This window comes from Didymella exigua (assembly GCF_010094145.1).
Source record: "Didymella exigua CBS 183.55 unplaced genomic scaffold M421scaffold_5, whole genome shotgun sequence".
NCBI classification, from domain to species: Eukaryota; Fungi; Ascomycota; class Dothideomycetes; order Pleosporales; family Didymellaceae; genus Didymella; species Didymella exigua.
This window is the reverse complement of record NW_022984779.1, coordinates 109,601-126,745: the sequence shown is the minus strand read 5'-3', so window position 1 is coordinate 126,745 and position 17,145 is coordinate 109,601. Positions and strand designations below refer to the sequence as shown.

Here is a 17,145-nt window from a genome sequence, read left to right as displayed (position 1 = left end):
TGTCTGCGCCGGGCGCGCCGTCAAGATCAAGAGGAACGAGCAGCGAGCAACGAGGAGCAGAGAGCGTGCTGAGGAAGTCGCGACGGGCAGTGCGGGGACACACAGAACACCAGCGTGAGCGGCAGGTTGGACAAGGTCAGCAGCAGGCGGGCGGCGACATTCCAGAAGAGCGACGCGTCTCTGGGGCAAATGAGCGGGCGAGGAGGGGAGCACCTCAGGACGTGAAGCGCAGAGTGTACGAAAGTAGGGCACCAGTGATGGGCGGGCGGACAGGAGCAGCGTGTGTTTCAGCGCGTGGCCGGCTGCTAAGTGGGTCGGACTTGCTGCAGATGGGCCGCTGCAGGAGACGGCGGGAAGGGAAGTCGCAACTGCACCGAGCACTCCAACTCCGCGAGAATATCAGCCGTTTGCACCGATGCAGCCAACAGCGCGCGTAGAGATGGAGAATTGGCGATGCACAGGGGGGCCAGGGTGCCGGGGCAGGGTTCGCATGCATGCTGGTGAAACGGTCATCTGCTGTCTTTCCCCCTGTCCAGAGCGGGTCGCGCACTGGCAGTCTGGCTTAGTGGTTCCTGACTAGCACTGCTAGCAGACGTCAACGCCAGAGTGTGCCGAACTCCATCCATGGCGCTGCGCCGCTGCCTGTGCCTGCGCGAGGGGGTGGCCGTCGCTGTTGAACAGGCTGCAGCTGTGGCATCATTATTGTTGCATGCTGTGGCAAGTGGAATGCACTCGCGGGCCGCCCCTCAAGGCCTCTGCATGCAGGTCCCAGATCACTGCTCCTTCGGCCCCATTGCACCGTAGCTGCGAACGACCATCGCAAATCGCAATGTATCTTGATAACGTTTCATTTGATTCAATACCCGCTGCCCGTCTTGCAGCTGCACTACAGTGTCTTGTGGGCTACCCGACTGTCACTGTACAGTAGGTATTGAGCACTGCACCCGGTCCTATTCAAGAATCACGCCACTTCCTCTTCGATCCTTCACATGCAGCCATGCCTAGCTCGGCAACGCATTCTTCGTCTACCCGCGCTGAACGCACCGCGAGCCATGGATCCCAAATTCCCAATCCGCTCTCACTACATGGCCAAGCGAGCGCCAAGCCACGCAGACGTTCGTACGGGAAACCCTCCTTCCGAGTGCATCGAGTAACGCCTGGATACAAGCAAATCCGCTCATTGGATCGATAGAAATGACGCCATAAAGGCTGCTTTCGTAGCTCATAAAGTTTGACCAGGCCGTAAACACGGACGTGGACTGGTTCCTGACTCTCCGACATTGACTACGTCGTCTGTGCGTGACGATCGTTGCGCCCGTCCCCCAACTTGGCCAGGAATGCGTGCGGTGGGGCATGCCTGTGCGGTCAGCGCACAAGAACCGCGAGAACACTCATCAACCCAAAATAGCTGCGTGCATTAGCTTCTCTGTCAAAATCCTCAGGGACGAGGCGAAAAGCAGCATGGCCAACGAACACAACCTCTGTGCGGTAATAAGTTGGCTGCCGAGCACCGCTTTGCCTTTCTGCCAGGGTTGTCCAATGGGAAAATCACTCACATGAAAGCCGTGTACATCCACTCGCGGACAGTCATAATGGCCATGAACTCTGGCGTCGACGTGACCGTCCTCAGCCCCACGGCGCTGATAAGCGCGATTACGACGATGCGTCCAAGCAAGCTGGGGACGATTGAAAATGCCACAAACGGAAACAGCGGAAGCCACATGTTTGCATGCTGGTTCGTCCCCGCACTATGGTCAATACTTGCGTGCCGTTTTGATGAAAAATTCACTAGATCTGCCTGGCGCTCTAGGAAGCGGCTTTCCGCCTCATGAATGGGATTACGTTGCTTCATCCACGCGCGATACTTCTCAACGTCTGAAGGACGGGCAGACGGCAGCTGCTTGACTTCACTAAAGGCTGATAAAGCCTTGTCTGCTTTGGTCAGTGGCTTCTATCGAACGTGATTCTTGCCACACGGTGCTTGATGGGGCATACTGTCGGGCACTCACTGTATTGTTCCAGCTTCAGGAAGACCCGACCAAGTACATCAAGCCTTTGGCGGTGCAGGTCGTTTCCGAACTGGGTATCTCCTCGCCGGGAGGCAGGGTGGCGATGCCCTGTCTGAGCGCCTGGTGAGGCTTCGGCGATCTCTTGATCAAGCTGGCGCAGCTCCTCTTCCAGCTCGCTGATCTCGTCTTGTAGGTGGAGTAGGACACGATGGTTCAGTTGCTCGAACTTGCGATATGCTGGTACTACAGCGTCATCCTTTCTACCCTTCTTCAGTTCGCTTAGTTTGTGTGCCAGAAGCTCATATCCGATCATCGTGTCGTTGCCTGAGCCGCTTTTGCGGTGGGACGAATGCTGAGTAGTCATAGCCATGTGCTGGGCAGCAACAGCATGCGCAGCAACAGGAGATTGCAGAACATTCGGAGGCGCATGACTGGCTACCGGCGAGTGGTGCAGATAAGCAGCCCCAGTCTCCGGTGAATAGGCTATGGCCAACGGCTGTGGGAAAGAGACGTTTAGAGGCCATGCTGAAGCTTGGCTCGCCGTCGAACTGAAATTTGCTGGCGGCGCGCCTGAATACATTCGTGAATCGTTAGAAGGTACAGCTGACTGCATGTTCGGAGACATAACACCTGCATAAGGGATGGTGTGGTGCGGCTGAGGGCTCTGGTGCACGTGGCCAGATCTAGGGTGAGCTGCATTCATGGGGGGACAGCCCCAGTATGGGGCTGACGGAGGTGGGTATTGCGCGTGGTCGTCATCGTAGGTGCTTTCCTCATCACTGGAAACCTCGCTGTCCTCCGCAGGCTCGTCTCCGGGGCCATGAACAAAGCTGCTTGCATACAACGGCTTTCTGGAGGCATACTTATACTGGCCGTAGTACGACGTTCCATGGCTGTGCGATCGTCTCGTTGATGTTGGTGATGTCCTCGGGGTATCATGTCCACCTTCGCTTGCATCTGAAGACTTGTCATCGGCACGAGAATCCAATGACGAAATTACTGATGGGGAGGACGCTTGCAGGACGCTATGAGCGTCACCATGTGTATCTTGCCCGTGAGGATCCTCTTCCAGAAATTGAAACACTTCGGAGTGGGTAACTTCAGTATCAGCGACTGATGGTGCGGCGGAACGTTTGCTACGCTTCACTTTAGCCCCTTTAATTGATTTGTCTTTACGGCGCCGCTCGTCACGGTTAGACTTATCAGTGATGGTAGTGTTGCTTTCGCTCGCAGTGCTAGGCTGGGTCAGACCGGAGAATACCGAGGTTAGAGACGAGTTCGAGTGTTTGGCCAGGCTTCCGGCACCTCGTCCAAGAGAGCCTTGCTTTGGGCGAACTCGCATCCGGTTGGTATTGTCCTCAGAGTGACGGCGGCGCGTCGAGCCCGTTGTAGAGCTCCTGCTCCTACTGGCTGTATTTGCAAGTCCTTCATGGATCTGTCCCAGGTGCGGCATGTGTCCTACAGAATTATCTTCCCAGTGTGCACCTTCTTCCTCGTATATTGGCTCTGGCGCCGCGGATGTATGGCTCTTGGGTGCCTTTCTCAAGGTCCGTCTACTTGTCTTCGATATCTTTGAGCCTCCATCGTCCGTTCCTGCAGAGGAAGCCGCTGCTGAGTGCGGAGTGTCGTCGGCGCTTCTCACACGTGAAGGTCGGCGTCGCGCTGGGGGTGCAGTGCCCTCGAATGGGGCTTCGTAGTCCGCCTACAAGTTCGCCAAACATCGATCAGTATCCAGAGGGCACAACGGACTAGAAAGCCAAAGAGGAGGCGCAGATCATCACCCACCATGCCACGTTGAGCGTGCCGTATGCGTTGTCCGCCAGCGAATGACGCGCTTGCTTAAGTGGATCTGATGCTGTCGATGATGACTTAGGGCGTGCGCGCCGGCCGTAGCTGGTAGTAGAATATAGACGGTAGTGCAGTGTCCTTTTCTTGCATGCTGGAAGCGAAGAGCAGCAACCAACGTGCGACGTGAGCGGGCTGTGAAGGGCAAGGCAAGGAATACGATCGTGATGTTCGTCTTACATGTCACCGAATGGGCGTTGAGGTGAACACACAAGCTGCGAGGCAGGGCAAAGAAATTTGAGCGACGTGCAGCCCTCCAGCCAGTCAGCCAACGCAGCATGCATCAGCGTGCTTCGGGGCCCAAGCTTGTGTGGTGGTGGAGTTGCAGCTACGGGAGTGTGCGGCTTCGTCCAATCAGGCGCCGATGAAGGCCGTCAAGCGAATCTGGTCGCCTGCGCCTCGATAAGCTGCCCGGGAGCCGTATCCTGTGAGAATGCTCTTGTCGCTGGCGACGGCTTTACTTTGAAGTTTGAGCTGTCTGTTGCATCGGCGACCTCCGACATCCGTTCGTGGCACCTGACCCGTGCCTTCCACTTTTGGGGACCTAACCGCATCATGTAAGCGTGCAGATAGCAGCAGTGGGTACTCGACGGCTGCTTCATCAAGGTATCGCTGTTCTATATGGGCTCTTGACTTCGAAGACTCCGATGTACGTTTGCATTCTGTCTTGACCCAGTGCTCAACTGCTCATCCTCACTGCAGCGCCCCCACTACTGGAAGTGCTACCCCTCTACTGTCCCACTCAGCTGTCTTGCTCTTACATCCGGCATGGACTCTACCGTCAAATACCTGCTCTCGCTGGGTGCCATTAGGGACCGTGCCAAAATCGTCGGACAGGCCGCAAAGGACGGGAACCTCAATCACTTCGATATTAATGAGGGCAAGCTGGACGATGTTGCGGACTTCGTGACATCTGTCATCAAGGTCCGTTGAACATGACCGCATGTCTCACATGTCGCGCTCACCGATTGACTAGCGTGACTACGGCCCGGACAAGTTTCACACCATCCCACCACACGGACGCTGGCAGCATTTCGAGGTCGGCAATGTACCTAGGATTGCCGATCTACTCGAGGACTGGAAGAAGTTTGGCAGCGATGACAAGGAGCTCACGAGACGGCTTATTGACCTCTTCTTTGTATCGGTTCTCCTGGATGCCGGTGCTGGCGACCACTGGGAATACGTTGAGCCCGGCACAGAACGATCGTACGAGCGAAGTGAGGGTATCGCTGTGGCCAGTCTGTATATGTTCCTTGGAGGCGGATACACGGGCGAGGAAGGTAGCCTTCCGCTTGTAGATGGTACGGGCTATCGACTCCAGGTACTCGAGATCACCGCTGATACCGTCTTAGGCAAAGGATTGGCTCAACTGTCGACCAAGGCGCTCGCCAAAGGTTTACAAGTCACAGACAGCAACCCCATGTTAGGAGTTGAGTCCAGAGCCAATCTGCTTAGAGAGTTAGGTAAATCACTTCTCGCACACCCTGACATCTTTGGTGACACAGGCCGTCCAGGAAACGCCGTTGGTAAGTAAGCCAGGTGTGACTAGGGATCTCGCTCATCGGATTACAGATTACTTATTGAAGTCCGCTAGCGACTCCTCAACTCTCGATATCCTCAGTTTCTGGGACCTCCTGCAGACTCTGCTCATTCCGATCTGGCCACAAGATCGCACAACAATCAATGGCGCACCCATAGGCGATGCTTGGCCACTCAGTGCATTAGCAAAGCAAGGCGGCAGTTCGTTTGATCACAACAAAGTCGATCCTGGGCTCATACAGCCGTTCCACAAGCTGACACAGTGGCTTACTTACTCTCTGATGGTCCCATTCCAGCGCATCCTCAATGTCAAGTGGATCAACGCCGAATCACTGACAGCACTGCCCGAGTACCGTAACGGAGGCCTATTCGTGGACATGGGCGTGCTCTCACTCAAGGAAGCCACCCTCAATGCAGGCCTGAGGGCATCTGAAGGGTCCCTTCCTTCATTTGCGGCTGGCGACGATGTAATAGTCGAGTGGCGAGCTATGACGCTTGTGCTGATCGACAAACTGTATCCCATGATCTTGTCTCGAATGGATGGTGCACAGCTAAGTATGGCGCAGCTCCTTGAGGCTGGAACCTGGAAGTCCGGTAGAGAGACGGCTGCGAAGCTTCGACCAGCGACGAAGTCGAGTCCAATCATCATTCAGAGTGACGGCACTGTCTTTTGAATGTTGCCTCAGCAAGGCACCATTGCGATGAAAGTAATGCGCCAGCACAATTGCAGATGCACAGGTGTGCAGTCTACTTCTTTACGTTCGCACTGCAATGTATGTTCGCCTGATGTTCGTTCTGACTCTGCCATCTCCGTCCACCTTTCTGATTCATCTCTGCCCATGCACTTGACAGCCTGCACATTTCCATCTTGGTATCACGTACGGCAAGAATAGTCTGGCAGAGTTATTTCTGTGCGCGTTATTCTTCGTGGTTACTGCTGTACAATTGCCTTTCTCGTTTTACACCTGCACGCCGAGCCCGTTCGTTGCTTCCTTCTGCTACAGTCTTGGCCACTTCATCTTCTTCCTTCTCCACATACCTGTCCAGTGGACTAGCGGGGTATCGAAGACTCTCATTGTTTGGTACTGTTTATAGTATCGGCGGTTCGAGTTTGATCATGTTCGGTTAGAGACCAATTGCCGCCTCGGTCTTTATGAAATTCCTCACCGCTCGCTGAGCTTTGTGAATGGCCTCTCTACCGTGGCCGGCTCCAGAGGACTTTGTCATTTGCAGTCATGGGATTAGCGGGTGGCTCGTCCAATTCCATGCATGTCAACTTCACTCTCCTGCTTTCAGCGACCTTCTTGACCATGTCGAGCTTCTCCACAAATGATGAAGGATTGAGCACCACACTCCACGTGCGTATCGCGAGCGTATCGCGAGCGCAACATCTGTGAGGCGCCTAAGCCCGACTATAAACGATGTGAATACAATCTCGAAAGTAATGCAACTCAATAACTTTGGTCTGGAAAGCTGAGCGCAACGGAAGAGCTGAAGTGTTGCAGCCAGCTGAACATTAGCGCGGCTGTGCCTTTGGCCCTACCCAACAGGCAAGACTGTGTATAGAAAGCTCAGTCGCTGGCTAGCATACTTGTTCTCCGCCCCACAAGACGAGGAGAGAAAGCCGAGAGACCGACACGACTGGCATCGAACCTTAATCGTCGAAGCGGTACTCGGTCGAACGTCGTCTCTCGTGATGACAGATACAATGTTTCGCACATGCAACCATGTCAAAACTCTTCGAAGCTCACTGGTTATGCATGAACTCACAGAGGATTCGGCGTCTGGCGGTCTAGATATGCGAATCCTGTACTAATGGTACTCGTGTCTCGTGTCGATGCCATTTCTCGCGTAGTTGGTAGATACTTCCAGTCTTTCACACATTCGTCGATAATACTAGGTATGCAGTAATGAGCTGATCACAATTGGTAATAGTTGGGTTTTTATCATTCCATATCTGACAAGAATGAGATTCTCTTGAGACTAGGATTGGAAACATAAGATCAAACGAGCACGAGCAACAGCAATACATATGTATGTCCAACACCTCGATCCCATACAATGAGAGCTAGCAGACCGAGTGAAGCACGAATCACCTTCTTCAGATCGTACGCGAAAGAGCTGTTCGATAAACATATGTATTGCTGTTGCTCGTACTCATCTGACCATGGGTCTCTATACTCCCCACCAGGGTTAGGCGTTGCTTCATTACTTCCGTCTACGGCTGGGCCACACCAGATCTGGCAATCTCAAACTCCGCCATGTACCAATTTTGAATTGCCTTAGTGTCACCAGTGATGGCTACAGTATCGTATCTTTCTCTTGCCTCCTTTGCTGCTGTGCCGTTGTTAACCATCCTTCCGGCCCACTTGCCGTTCTTGCGAGCAGCAGCAATAATCTTGTCTACAGCCTGAACAAATTCTGGCTCATCGCCTCGTGCAGGAGTGTATCCAAGAAGTGATTGTGCGAGATCATTGGGACCAATGAAGATGAGGTCCACACCTGGCACTGCGGCGATGGCATCCACGTTCTCAACTCCTGCGCGTGTCTCGATCTGGATCATGGTGATAATCGTCTGGTCGGCTGATTTCATGTACTCAGGAGTTGTGAGACCGTGACCGATGGCTGGAAAAGCGGAGCCCTGGCCACGGACACCTTGTGGTGGAAACTTCGAAGAGGCGACTACCTGGGCGGCTTCTTCTGCGTTGTTGATTTGAGGGACCATGATACCGTGTGCTCCAGTGTCCAAAGCGCGCTTGAGAATATCATGTGCTGGTCCTCGAATTCGGATGACTGGGGATACGCCGAGAGCTGATATCGCAGCTACCGAGTTGTGCATAGCATCGTCACCGATGTGACCGTGTTCGCAGTCGATGATGATCCCATCAAGGCCTGTCAAAGCCACTATCTGTGCTTGGCGAACGGAGGGTATCGCGACAAAGGTCATCAACGGAAACTCCCCAGCCCTGATCTTGTTCAGCAGCCTCAGCCGAGGATTTTGAATACTCGTTGTCTGTGCGGTAGGGTAGCCCATGGTGTCTTGCAGTCGGTGACCGTAGAGTCTGATTCTCGAGAGGGATCGCAGGAAAAGGGGGGACTGATAATTGCGCAAAGTGGATGGTATCAAAGGTACTGTCAGATGAGAAGAAATTGATGAGACTGCAGATAATACACATAGCCTTTGGACCTTACGTCCACCTAAGTAGTTCAGCAGCGCCTGGCTGCTCTTCCATCGCGTCAATTCCACTGACCCTCGCGACCTGCAGGTTCTGAGGAGCACCTGGCTCCACATGGGATGCCGACGATGTCGGATGGTAGGTGTTGCCCCACAGGGAGGACGGGGGAGGAGCTCCTCCCAATACATAGCTCGCTAGCTTCCTGCAAGGGCCACGAGTCATGCACACTGTACCCCAGATTTCGTCCTCACGTGTGATAAGCCTCCGAAAACTAGCGTCCGATAGTTCGCGACTTGATATCAGCTGAGGTGCTCCTCTCAGTCTTATCTCAAGTCTGTGAACACGCATGCTATGGTAGACTCGCTACGAATCATGACAGTTGGTTATAAGGTACTGATCATTCGTTGCCAGCATCATTGTGAGCTGTACCTATCAATCTCTTTGGTTCCTCCTGATCATTGAGTTACACTACAATGGCGTCCGAATTGAAAAAGTTGGAGCTCGTTGGGACTGTTGGTACTGATGTCGAGCTCGGCACTGTCGACAACGAGCGCGACGAGGGTATGCCAGAATCTCTCCGCAACCTCAGCAGGGAGGAACTTGCGGCTCTCAACAAGAAGCTAGTCCGCAAGATCGACCTCATCATCCTCCCAATCATTGGCATCCTCTACATCCTCAATTACATCGACCGTCAGAACTTGGCAGCGGCGAAGTTGCAAGGCATCATGGAGGATCTCAACATGAACACTCAACAGTTCGCAACGGCGATCTCGATCCTGTTCGTCGGCTACCTTCCGTTACAGATCCCGTCAAACCTCTTGATCGCGAGGATACCTCGACCTGGCCTTTACATCTGCGCGGCCGTAATCATTTGGGGTACCATCTCTGCCACAACGGCTGCGGTGAAAACATATGGTCAACTTTTGGCTGTACGCGCCATCTTAGGCGCGGCGGAAGCCGTGTAAGTTATCCTTAGAGACACCTGAATAATGATGCTGATTTCTTGTTCCTTAGATTCTTTCCGGGAGCCATTTTTTACTTGTCGGCGTGGTATAACAAGACCGAGCTCGGAAAGCGCATCGCTGCGTTGTACATTGCGCAACAATTCGGTAACGCCTTTGGTGGCCTCTTCGCTGCTGGTGTATTCCGCCTTGACGGAAAGCATGGTATCCGTGCATGGCAATGGCTTTGTATGTCTTCGGTTGTGTTCCGTTGATGTTATCGACAGTTGCTAATACACACACCTGTAGTCATCATAGAAGGCTCTGCCACGGTCGGAATTGGTGCAGTATGTGCTTTCCTGATGCCCGAGTTTCCGCACAACAGCAAGATTCTCTCTCCGATCCAGCGTGATCTTGCTGTATGGCGTATGGAGTCGGAGTCCGGTGCAGCAGAGGGCAAGACGGAGAATGAAACACTGAAAGGCTTCAAGATGGCCATCACGGATCCTAAGCTCCTGCTCCTTATCTTCTGCAACCTTCTATCCCAAGCGCAGGGCTCCATCGCCAATTATTTTCCTACTCTTGTCGCATCGCTCGGATACAAGGGCACTACCAGTCTATTGCTCACGGCTCCTCCATACATCCTTGCGGGCATCGTGTACTACTGGCTCATGTGGTACTCTGACCGCAAGAACACAGCATACCCGATCATTATTGCATGCATCTCGCTTGCATGTGGCATGTACGTCATCCCAATGGCGACACTGAACGTCGGTGCGAGGTACTTTTCGATGATGATCCTCCCATTCGCCTCCGTTGGACCTCAACTTGTCTTATACAAGACGATCAACTTACATTTGGCACGACCGACAGCGAAGCGTGCAGCAGCATCGGCTCTTGTGAATGCCATCGGTGGCACGTCCAACATCTGGGCTTCCTACCTCTACTATGCACCGCCGCAATTCTATGCGGCTTTTGGTACGTTGATGGGCTGCGCATTCACTTTCGCCGCTACCATCACCTTCTACGGATGGCTTGTCCGCCGTGAGAACAAGCGTCTAGATTCGGGTGACCCAGACGAGATTGCGAAGGTCATTCGTGGTGGTGTGACTGAGGAGATGGTCCGGCTCAACTGGCGATATGAAATGTACTGATGGAGTATATATCCTTTTTACTACAGCAATATGGCAATGTTTCGTATCAGTACAAGGGTGAGCGAGTGGGGGGCTCTTATGTGGCAGAAACAGTCGGCTGTTGGGCCTGCCTCAGTGTTTTGAAAGAAAGCCAGAACTTCCCTGTGCATCGCCTGCGACCAGATATAATTTCCGCAAATTGTAATACAATTTTGTATTACAGCCGACATTTCAGCAATGTGGGCGGGTGGCTTCGGTAAATTTGTCCAATATCGCAATGAAGGCGTTCTTCGAGCGATATCAGTAGTGTCTTCCGCAGGACCGCAGGAAAAACACCCTCTCTGTCGGGTTGGTAGGCTATGTGTCAGGAAAACCAAGTGTAGAAAGCCGTCGCTACGAAGTTCGATTACCGATCGGGCCGATATCGCTAGGCGTCACCACTTCCACTCCTTCCCTCAAGCTATCGCCATGACACACACATAGATGGGATGCCTGCAAATGATCCATGCAATGTGGGCCCTGATACGCAAATGACCAATTATCGCAATACGAATAAGCGGTGCCTTGAAATGCCCAAGATAAGCTCTTAGGGTGCCATCAGCTGGCATCGGCCTATTGAGCGGGAGATAAGCGCGACTACCTCGGATTGCGGGGAAGGATGCACCGCCTTCTTTCGTACTGCTTGATGCCGGTTTGACATGATGCATCCTCTGCCATTGACCTGACTCGACTCACAATCACCATCAATATGACATCTGTCACTGTGGCACCCGCACTTCCAGAACGACGACCTTCCTTCCAGCCATTCCAATGCCAGATCTGTCAGAGCCGCTTCACTCGACATGAGAATCTGAAGCGTCATGCTGCTCTTCACACACGTTCCCAAGACGAGACCTCGCTGACCTGCGAGTTCTGCGCCGCAACCTTCTCAAGGTCAGATCTTCGACATCGACATGTCAAGAGGAAGCATCCGGAACACCAGGCCGATCGACCCAGAAAGCGACAAATGCTGCAGAAAGACAGGAATTCGTCCACCTCACCTCCTCGAGTCCAGAACGAACTACTCTTTGCAACAACCGAAGAGCGGGACGAATTCGATGTTGACAGAGTCTGGCAGACTGCCATGCAATACGAACTGCAACAGCCACATATCGATCAGCACAACCCAGGCAGCAATGCTTCGTCAGGCAATGGGTCAGCACCATTATTAACAACAATCACGCAACCCGCAAATATCGACATTGCCCTGCAAGGACCAGTAGGATTCGGATCAGATCCACTCATAGAAGTTGTGCGAACGCAACCACCGCAACGTGATACGGACACCAGCAATTTCGGCCTGCACAGCCAAGACAGCCCTGCCAGATGGTTTTCCGCTGAATCACCTCAAGTGCGGGAGGATTGGAATGTCTCAAAAACACAAATCACTCGAGGGACTGAATTGTTCTTCAACCATCTCTCGCCCTTCTTACCTTTCATCCATCAACCGACATTTGATGCATACCACACAGATAAGAGACTGCTCCTTGGTATGCTGTGTCTTGGGTATCAGTACGGTGAAGATCCGGACTATGGGGAGCAGGCTGGTTCGGGTGTGAGCTTGTCGATTCAGTGTTTCCATCAAGCCCGTGCGCTCCTCAAGACTGACAATGAAGACGAGCAATTGAGTACCTCCTACAGTACATTCGGTGTCCAGGCATGCTTGCTAATACAATTGTATACTATGATGTATCTTTGTGGAAGCGCATCGGCGTTTGGCCTCCAAACGCATTCCAAGATCATCTCTCTGGCGCGAGCAGGTGGTCTGATGCAGCCTCTAACGACTGAGGCAACAGCGACTGCGGATCTAGATTCGCTTTGGCATCATTTCATAAAGTCTGAAGCGCACAAACGAACTTGTTTTGCTGTACACCAAATTGACGCACTATGGTATCAGGTGCTCTCTGTTCCGCGATCACTATCACATCTAGAGATAAAACACGACCTACCATGCCCAGAAGACCACTGGACTGCAGCAACATCCGGAGAGTGGGCACATAGACAGCTGCTTATGCGTCAGGCTGGCTCTGCAGCGCAGTACCCAGAAGTCGTCCGACGGTTTCTATCGAGCAATGCGGATCTTTACACATTGCCACCGTTCGATCCATATGGCACGGTCAACATTACCCAGTTTTTGATCTCAAGCGCTCGAGAAATTTCAGGGTGGTCGACGATAACTGGAATCCTCAGTATCGAAAGAGTCGAGCCGCTCCGATCCTCTCTCGTGGCTCTGGAACCCTTCGCCCGGCCACATGGAGGCAACTCAGATCCAGCCTCGGCTTCTCTTGGCGAAATTGCATGGGAGACTGCAATGATTGAACTGCAAATGTGGTCGCCAACACATACTGGCGGCATCATTGAGAGCAGCATGGATGCGGTGCTATATCAATTGACTGAACATGCACCATCGTGCGAGTTCTTGTGCGAATCGCGGATTGCAAATTTGGTACAGCCACACGTCGACTGGTTCCTGCGATATCTGGATGCGACAGTGATGCCTGAGACGGAGGCACCATGGGTTGTTCTGTATGCATACAAAGCTTTCATGATCGCGTGGCAATTAGTTCGCGACGGGATTATAGGATCAATGCAGGTCATTGGTATCCAAGACGGTGATACGCGGGCTGCTTTGATATGGGCGAGAAAGGTCTTTGGGCGGCGTCAGCGGTGGCAGCTGGGCAAGATTGTCATGAAGTGCATAGATCGGCTCGACATCGGGACATCACCGGGTCACGAAGTCGTATAGTTTAGCTATGCCATGACGAAGGTCGCTAGACCCGTCTACTAAAGGCTCCATCGTAACATTTGGGCTCAGCCACCATCACCTCACACCCACTCTTCCTATCTTGCCGTCGTCTCTGGTCTGCTGTTTCCTGCCCCTACCAACACCTGTATAGACGCTCTGTTGGTATCAATCGCTCATCGCACAGCGTCACATCTTTTATAAGATACGTAATTACTGCAGCTCTCGCCGATACAGTTTCACCACCAAGTCAGGGAAGAAGAGGATGTATGATCGTGCTTGCTTGATTCAAGATCTGTACTCTATCTATTGCTCCTATTTCCCTTCAAGTCACTCTCGTACAGAGCAGTGAGTTTGATAAATCTATATGCCAAGCGCCTCAAATACGGTCTACTAAGCGTGCTCCGCCATGAACCTCCTCGATATTATTGTTTTCGTACTCAGCGGCTTATTGTTTACGCCTGTGCAATACACTCAATCTCGATGACGGTTCCATCACCAGGAGGCAGTGCCTGAAGGCAAGATCGAGAGGGCATAGGCTGAGGCAGGAAGTCGATGTACACCTCGTTCATGGCAGCGAAGTCTTTCATGTCTGCGAGGTAGACGTTGTACTTGACAACCTGTTCAAGTGACGAACCAGAAAGCTCGAGAACTTCCTTCAGGTTTTGCAAAACTCTTCTCTGAATCCTATGTTAGTACATCTGAGATACCGAAGAGCCTGCTAAGCTTAGACTTACTGTGGCTTGCTTGATCTCTCCTGTGGCTGTTTGCCCGGCGCAGAAGACGAGACCCGGTACTTTTGTGGCAGGACAATTGTGAGGCTTCGTGGGGAACTTCTCGCTGGAGATGAGCTGGCGTGACATGGCTGCTACTCGACAAGGTAGATTTGAATGCTAAGGTGACGGCTTCAGCAAGATTTGACGTAAGGCAGTATGGCGAAGGTGTTGTGAGATATGCATGTCTGCCTACTGAGCCATCTTTAAACTACGAGGTCAACAGAGATCGCCTCGTTTCGGAGCGATTGCATCTTGCTCAATGCTGGAGGTGGAGACGAGGAGCTCACAGGCGCATCAAGATAACGCTAGTCAGCCGCACTAGCGCAAGCCCCACACACTAAGGAGGAGCTCCTCTCTCGACAATCACTCTATCGCCTTAACTCCACTGGCCACGTCCGTAGCTTGAACACAAGTACGGGAGGAGCATGAAAGCGAAGATAGATAGGCGAAGATGCGGGACGCGGGAAAACGTGCGGCTCAATTGCCACGGTGCATGGAGCCCGTAGCTCAGAGTCCAAGGACCGGAGGCGAGCACAGTGCGCCATTATGCCTAATTGTGGCCAATTCACCTGATTTGTGGAGGAGCTCGATGAACCAAGGCTTACTCTCCAAGCAGATCTCGCCCCGATCTCACACCACGCTGTACGCCAGTGGATATAAGGACTGGGCCTCCTTTCGTTCAAATCAGACTGATCATTAGCTTACGCTACAGTGCACCATCATCTCTTTATTCCTCATCAACTCTCCTTCATGATGGCACCTGCTGCTAAATTCAACCCTCCTGCAGCCGATCTGCCCGGAAAGCCTTTTGTGCCAGAATGGATCCCTCCACCTGTCACACAGCAGAAGGAAGACTTCGCCGAGCTGACTTCCATTGACCTGTCTCTTATGGACTCTGATGATCCAACAGTCGTTGATGATCTGGTGCAGCAAGTGAAGCGAGCTATTCGCGAAGATGGCTTCCTGTTCCTCGAGAACTATGGCATTTCGCTAGAGCAATTGCACCGACAGTTCGCTCTCGCTCAATACCTGTACCAAAATATTAGTGAAGAGGATAGAGAACGTCTTCTGTTCAACCCCGAGACTGGTGTGTGGTCTGGGTACAAGCACCCTTATGGTTTCAAGGTATGACAAAATGTATAGGGAGCCTCCGCGACCAGATATTGACAAGTGATCCAGCGCTATCGCGGACCTGCGGACGGCATCGAACAATTCAACTGGTACAAACCTGACTGGCAGGATATTAACCGCATCCCCAAGTGCCTCCATCCTTTCATGGACGAGATCGAAGAATTCTGCAATTACCTCACCAAGTCCGTAAACCGTCGCCTCCTCACACTCTTCTCTCGTGTCCTCGAGCTGCCCGACGACTACCTATGGGATAATGTTCAGTCTCACGATGGCCCGACCGGCGAGGGATACTTCCGCCACGCACTCTTCCGCCCCGTACAAAAGCAGACACAGGAAGCATCGAAGGGGCTACGTATGCACGGACACACAGACTTCGGTCTTACAACACTTTTGTTCTCCGTCCCAATCTCATGCCTACAGATCTGGGGCAAAGACGAAAAATGGTACTACGTACCATACAAGCCCGGCGCACTGGTCATCAACATTGGCGATACACTAGAAATTGTATCAGGGGGGCACTTCAAAGCAACAAGACACAGAGTCTTCAAGCCTCCAATCGATCAGCTTGATCAGGAGCGCCTTTCTCTTGTGCTTTTCAACAGCTCTCTTGGTGACATGCGCATGACACCTGCACAAGGTAGGCCAACCTCTGATATACTCTATGCCAGATTGCTGACAGTGATAATAGAATCACCACTCATTCAGCGCGAGGGTTGTGTTGAAGATCAGGGTATCTACAAGGAGTTCAAGAAGCGGACACTACAGGGCGAAATTGTGCCTACCAACCGACAGTGGCGCGAGATCCAGATTGCTACCGCCACGGATCCCACAGATACTGTGCACAACCGTGTTGGCGTGCATCAGGTCATCATCGATGGGAAGCTCATGCATCAGCGAGAGTACATGGGCGTCAAGGTCGTATTACCAGTTTAGCGTGTAGTGTTCGCATTGTAGTATTGTACATAGCTATGCTCGAATAATTCGTAGTGGTCCGATTCCTACTTATGTGCCGCACTGCTCTCAAATACTGGCTTTGGCGCTCCAGATGCTGATTGAAACAAGACGAAGTTAAAGAGCTGACCATCAAAGTGCAACTACCGTGTACATCGGTAGTCATTCGGGGGCAACGTCGATGATATAAGCATTTCGAGCCCGAAAATCTGCAAAACGATATGGGGAGAGCCCTTTGAGGAGTCCAGAAAATGCATTGAGCAGCCGTTCGAAACGTGAGATTCTTTCGTGACCGCGGTGGCGAGTCGCTCGGTCCCTTTCGGGACGTGATGTTGTACCACGCCTGGGTCATCCTCGACCAGCTTTAGCATTTTAATGGCCTGTGTGTGGCTAGTGTTACTCTCGTCATCTGATAGCTAGTGGTCGTCTCGGTCATCTCTGCTTGCTTCTTGCTGAGATCGAGCTCATACCCAATCTCCAGCGGCAGGCTCGAGCTGTATTGAGCATCTTACGGAGCTCTCGTCCGCGAAGCGAACCACCAATGCTTGCTATCGCCTGCGAATACCACCCGGAGCTGGCTTGAAGTTGCAGCGCCATGCTAGTAGCGAGCAGCCACTTGGGAGAACTCAGCACCGAGAGAAAATCTGAAGACTGTGTGGGATCCGCGAAGGAACGGAGGATGGACCGCGACCGCAGCTGAGCCGCGATATGGCTCCATCCACAGTTCTGGGTAGAACTACCAAGAACAGCAAGTGAATGCTCAGGGCTAGCATTCATCTGTAACAGTAAGTGCATCGAGTCAAGATCGGATAGCGCTGCATAGTCGGCAGAGATGGGCAGGCGTGAAGGAGCCAGCACGTGC

The 17,145-nt window shown here is 52.7% G+C and overlaps 8 protein-coding genes across 8 annotated transcripts; 4 read left to right on the top strand and 4 right to left on the bottom strand.

Annotated features, from left to right (window-relative positions):
- Positions 1 to 1,552: 1,552 nt before the first annotated feature.
- M421DRAFT_55738 (uncharacterized protein) lies at positions 1,553 to 2,838 on the bottom strand (the record flags this gene model as incomplete). The annotated part of the gene is made up of 3 exons (XM_033595331.1): positions 1,553 to 1,932; positions 2,010 to 2,341; positions 2,741 to 2,838. Coding segments are annotated over 3 exons (810 nt in total), but the record flags the coding sequence as incomplete, so codon positions are not given.
- Positions 2,839 to 3,624: 786 nt separating this feature from the next.
- M421DRAFT_314156 (uncharacterized protein) lies at positions 3,625 to 4,272 on the bottom strand. The gene has a single exon (XM_033589237.1). It carries the CDS (start codon positions 4,132 to 4,134, stop codon positions 3,787 to 3,789), a length of 348 nt encoding a protein of 115 aa, XP_033451775.1. The 5' UTR covers positions 4,135 to 4,272; the 3' UTR covers positions 3,625 to 3,786.
- Positions 4,273 to 4,622: 350 nt separating this feature from the next.
- M421DRAFT_55982 (DUF1688 domain-containing protein) lies at positions 4,623 to 6,067 on the top strand (the record flags this gene model as incomplete). Its single annotated transcript, XM_033595346.1, has 4 exons — positions 4,623 to 4,778; positions 4,831 to 5,155; positions 5,207 to 5,380; positions 5,427 to 6,067. The coding sequence occupies 4 exons, from the start codon at positions 4,623 to 4,625 to the stop codon at positions 6,065 to 6,067; spliced, it is 1,296 nt and encodes a 431-aa protein (XP_033451774.1).
- Positions 6,068 to 7,326: 1,259 nt separating this feature from the next.
- On the bottom strand, positions 7,327 to 8,704 carry M421DRAFT_417296 (Phosphoenolpyruvate/pyruvate domain-containing protein). Its single transcript, XM_033591404.1, has one exon. The coding sequence runs from the start codon at positions 8,425 to 8,427 to the stop codon at positions 7,612 to 7,614; it is 816 nt and encodes a 271-aa protein (XP_033451773.1). The 5' UTR covers positions 8,428 to 8,704; the 3' UTR covers positions 7,327 to 7,611.
- Positions 8,705 to 8,910: 206 nt separating this feature from the next.
- M421DRAFT_417295 (MFS general substrate transporter) lies at positions 8,911 to 11,055 on the top strand. The gene is made up of 3 exons (XM_033591403.1): positions 8,911 to 9,530; positions 9,584 to 9,759; positions 9,820 to 11,055. Exons 1-3 carry the CDS (start codon positions 9,043 to 9,045, stop codon positions 10,662 to 10,664), a joined length of 1,509 nt encoding a protein of 502 aa, XP_033451772.1. The 5' UTR covers positions 8,911 to 9,042; the 3' UTR covers positions 10,665 to 11,055.
- A 987-nt stretch (positions 11,056 to 12,042) lies between these two features.
- Positions 12,043 to 13,392, top strand: M421DRAFT_32311 (uncharacterized protein; the record flags this gene model as incomplete). Its single annotated transcript, XM_033589314.1, has 1 exon — positions 12,043 to 13,392. A coding segment is annotated over one exon (1,350 nt), but the record flags the coding sequence as incomplete, so codon positions are not given.
- Positions 13,393 to 13,683: 291 nt separating this feature from the next.
- M421DRAFT_417294 (YjgF-like protein) lies at positions 13,684 to 14,457 on the bottom strand. The gene is made up of 2 exons (XM_033591402.1): positions 14,163 to 14,457; positions 13,684 to 14,105 (listed from the first exon to the last, which is right to left on the bottom strand). Exons 1-2 carry the CDS (start codon positions 14,286 to 14,288, stop codon positions 13,881 to 13,883), a joined length of 351 nt encoding a protein of 116 aa, XP_033451770.1. The 5' UTR covers positions 14,289 to 14,457; the 3' UTR covers positions 13,684 to 13,880.
- A 140-nt stretch (positions 14,458 to 14,597) lies between these two features.
- M421DRAFT_417293 (Clavaminate synthase-like protein) lies at positions 14,598 to 16,333 on the top strand. Its single transcript, XM_033591401.1, has 3 exons — positions 14,598 to 15,326; positions 15,381 to 15,969; positions 16,021 to 16,333. Exons 1-3 carry the CDS (start codon positions 14,952 to 14,954, stop codon positions 16,263 to 16,265), a joined length of 1,209 nt encoding a protein of 402 aa, XP_033451769.1. The 5' UTR covers positions 14,598 to 14,951; the 3' UTR covers positions 16,266 to 16,333.
- The last annotated feature ends 812 nt before the right edge of the window (positions 16,334 to 17,145 follow it).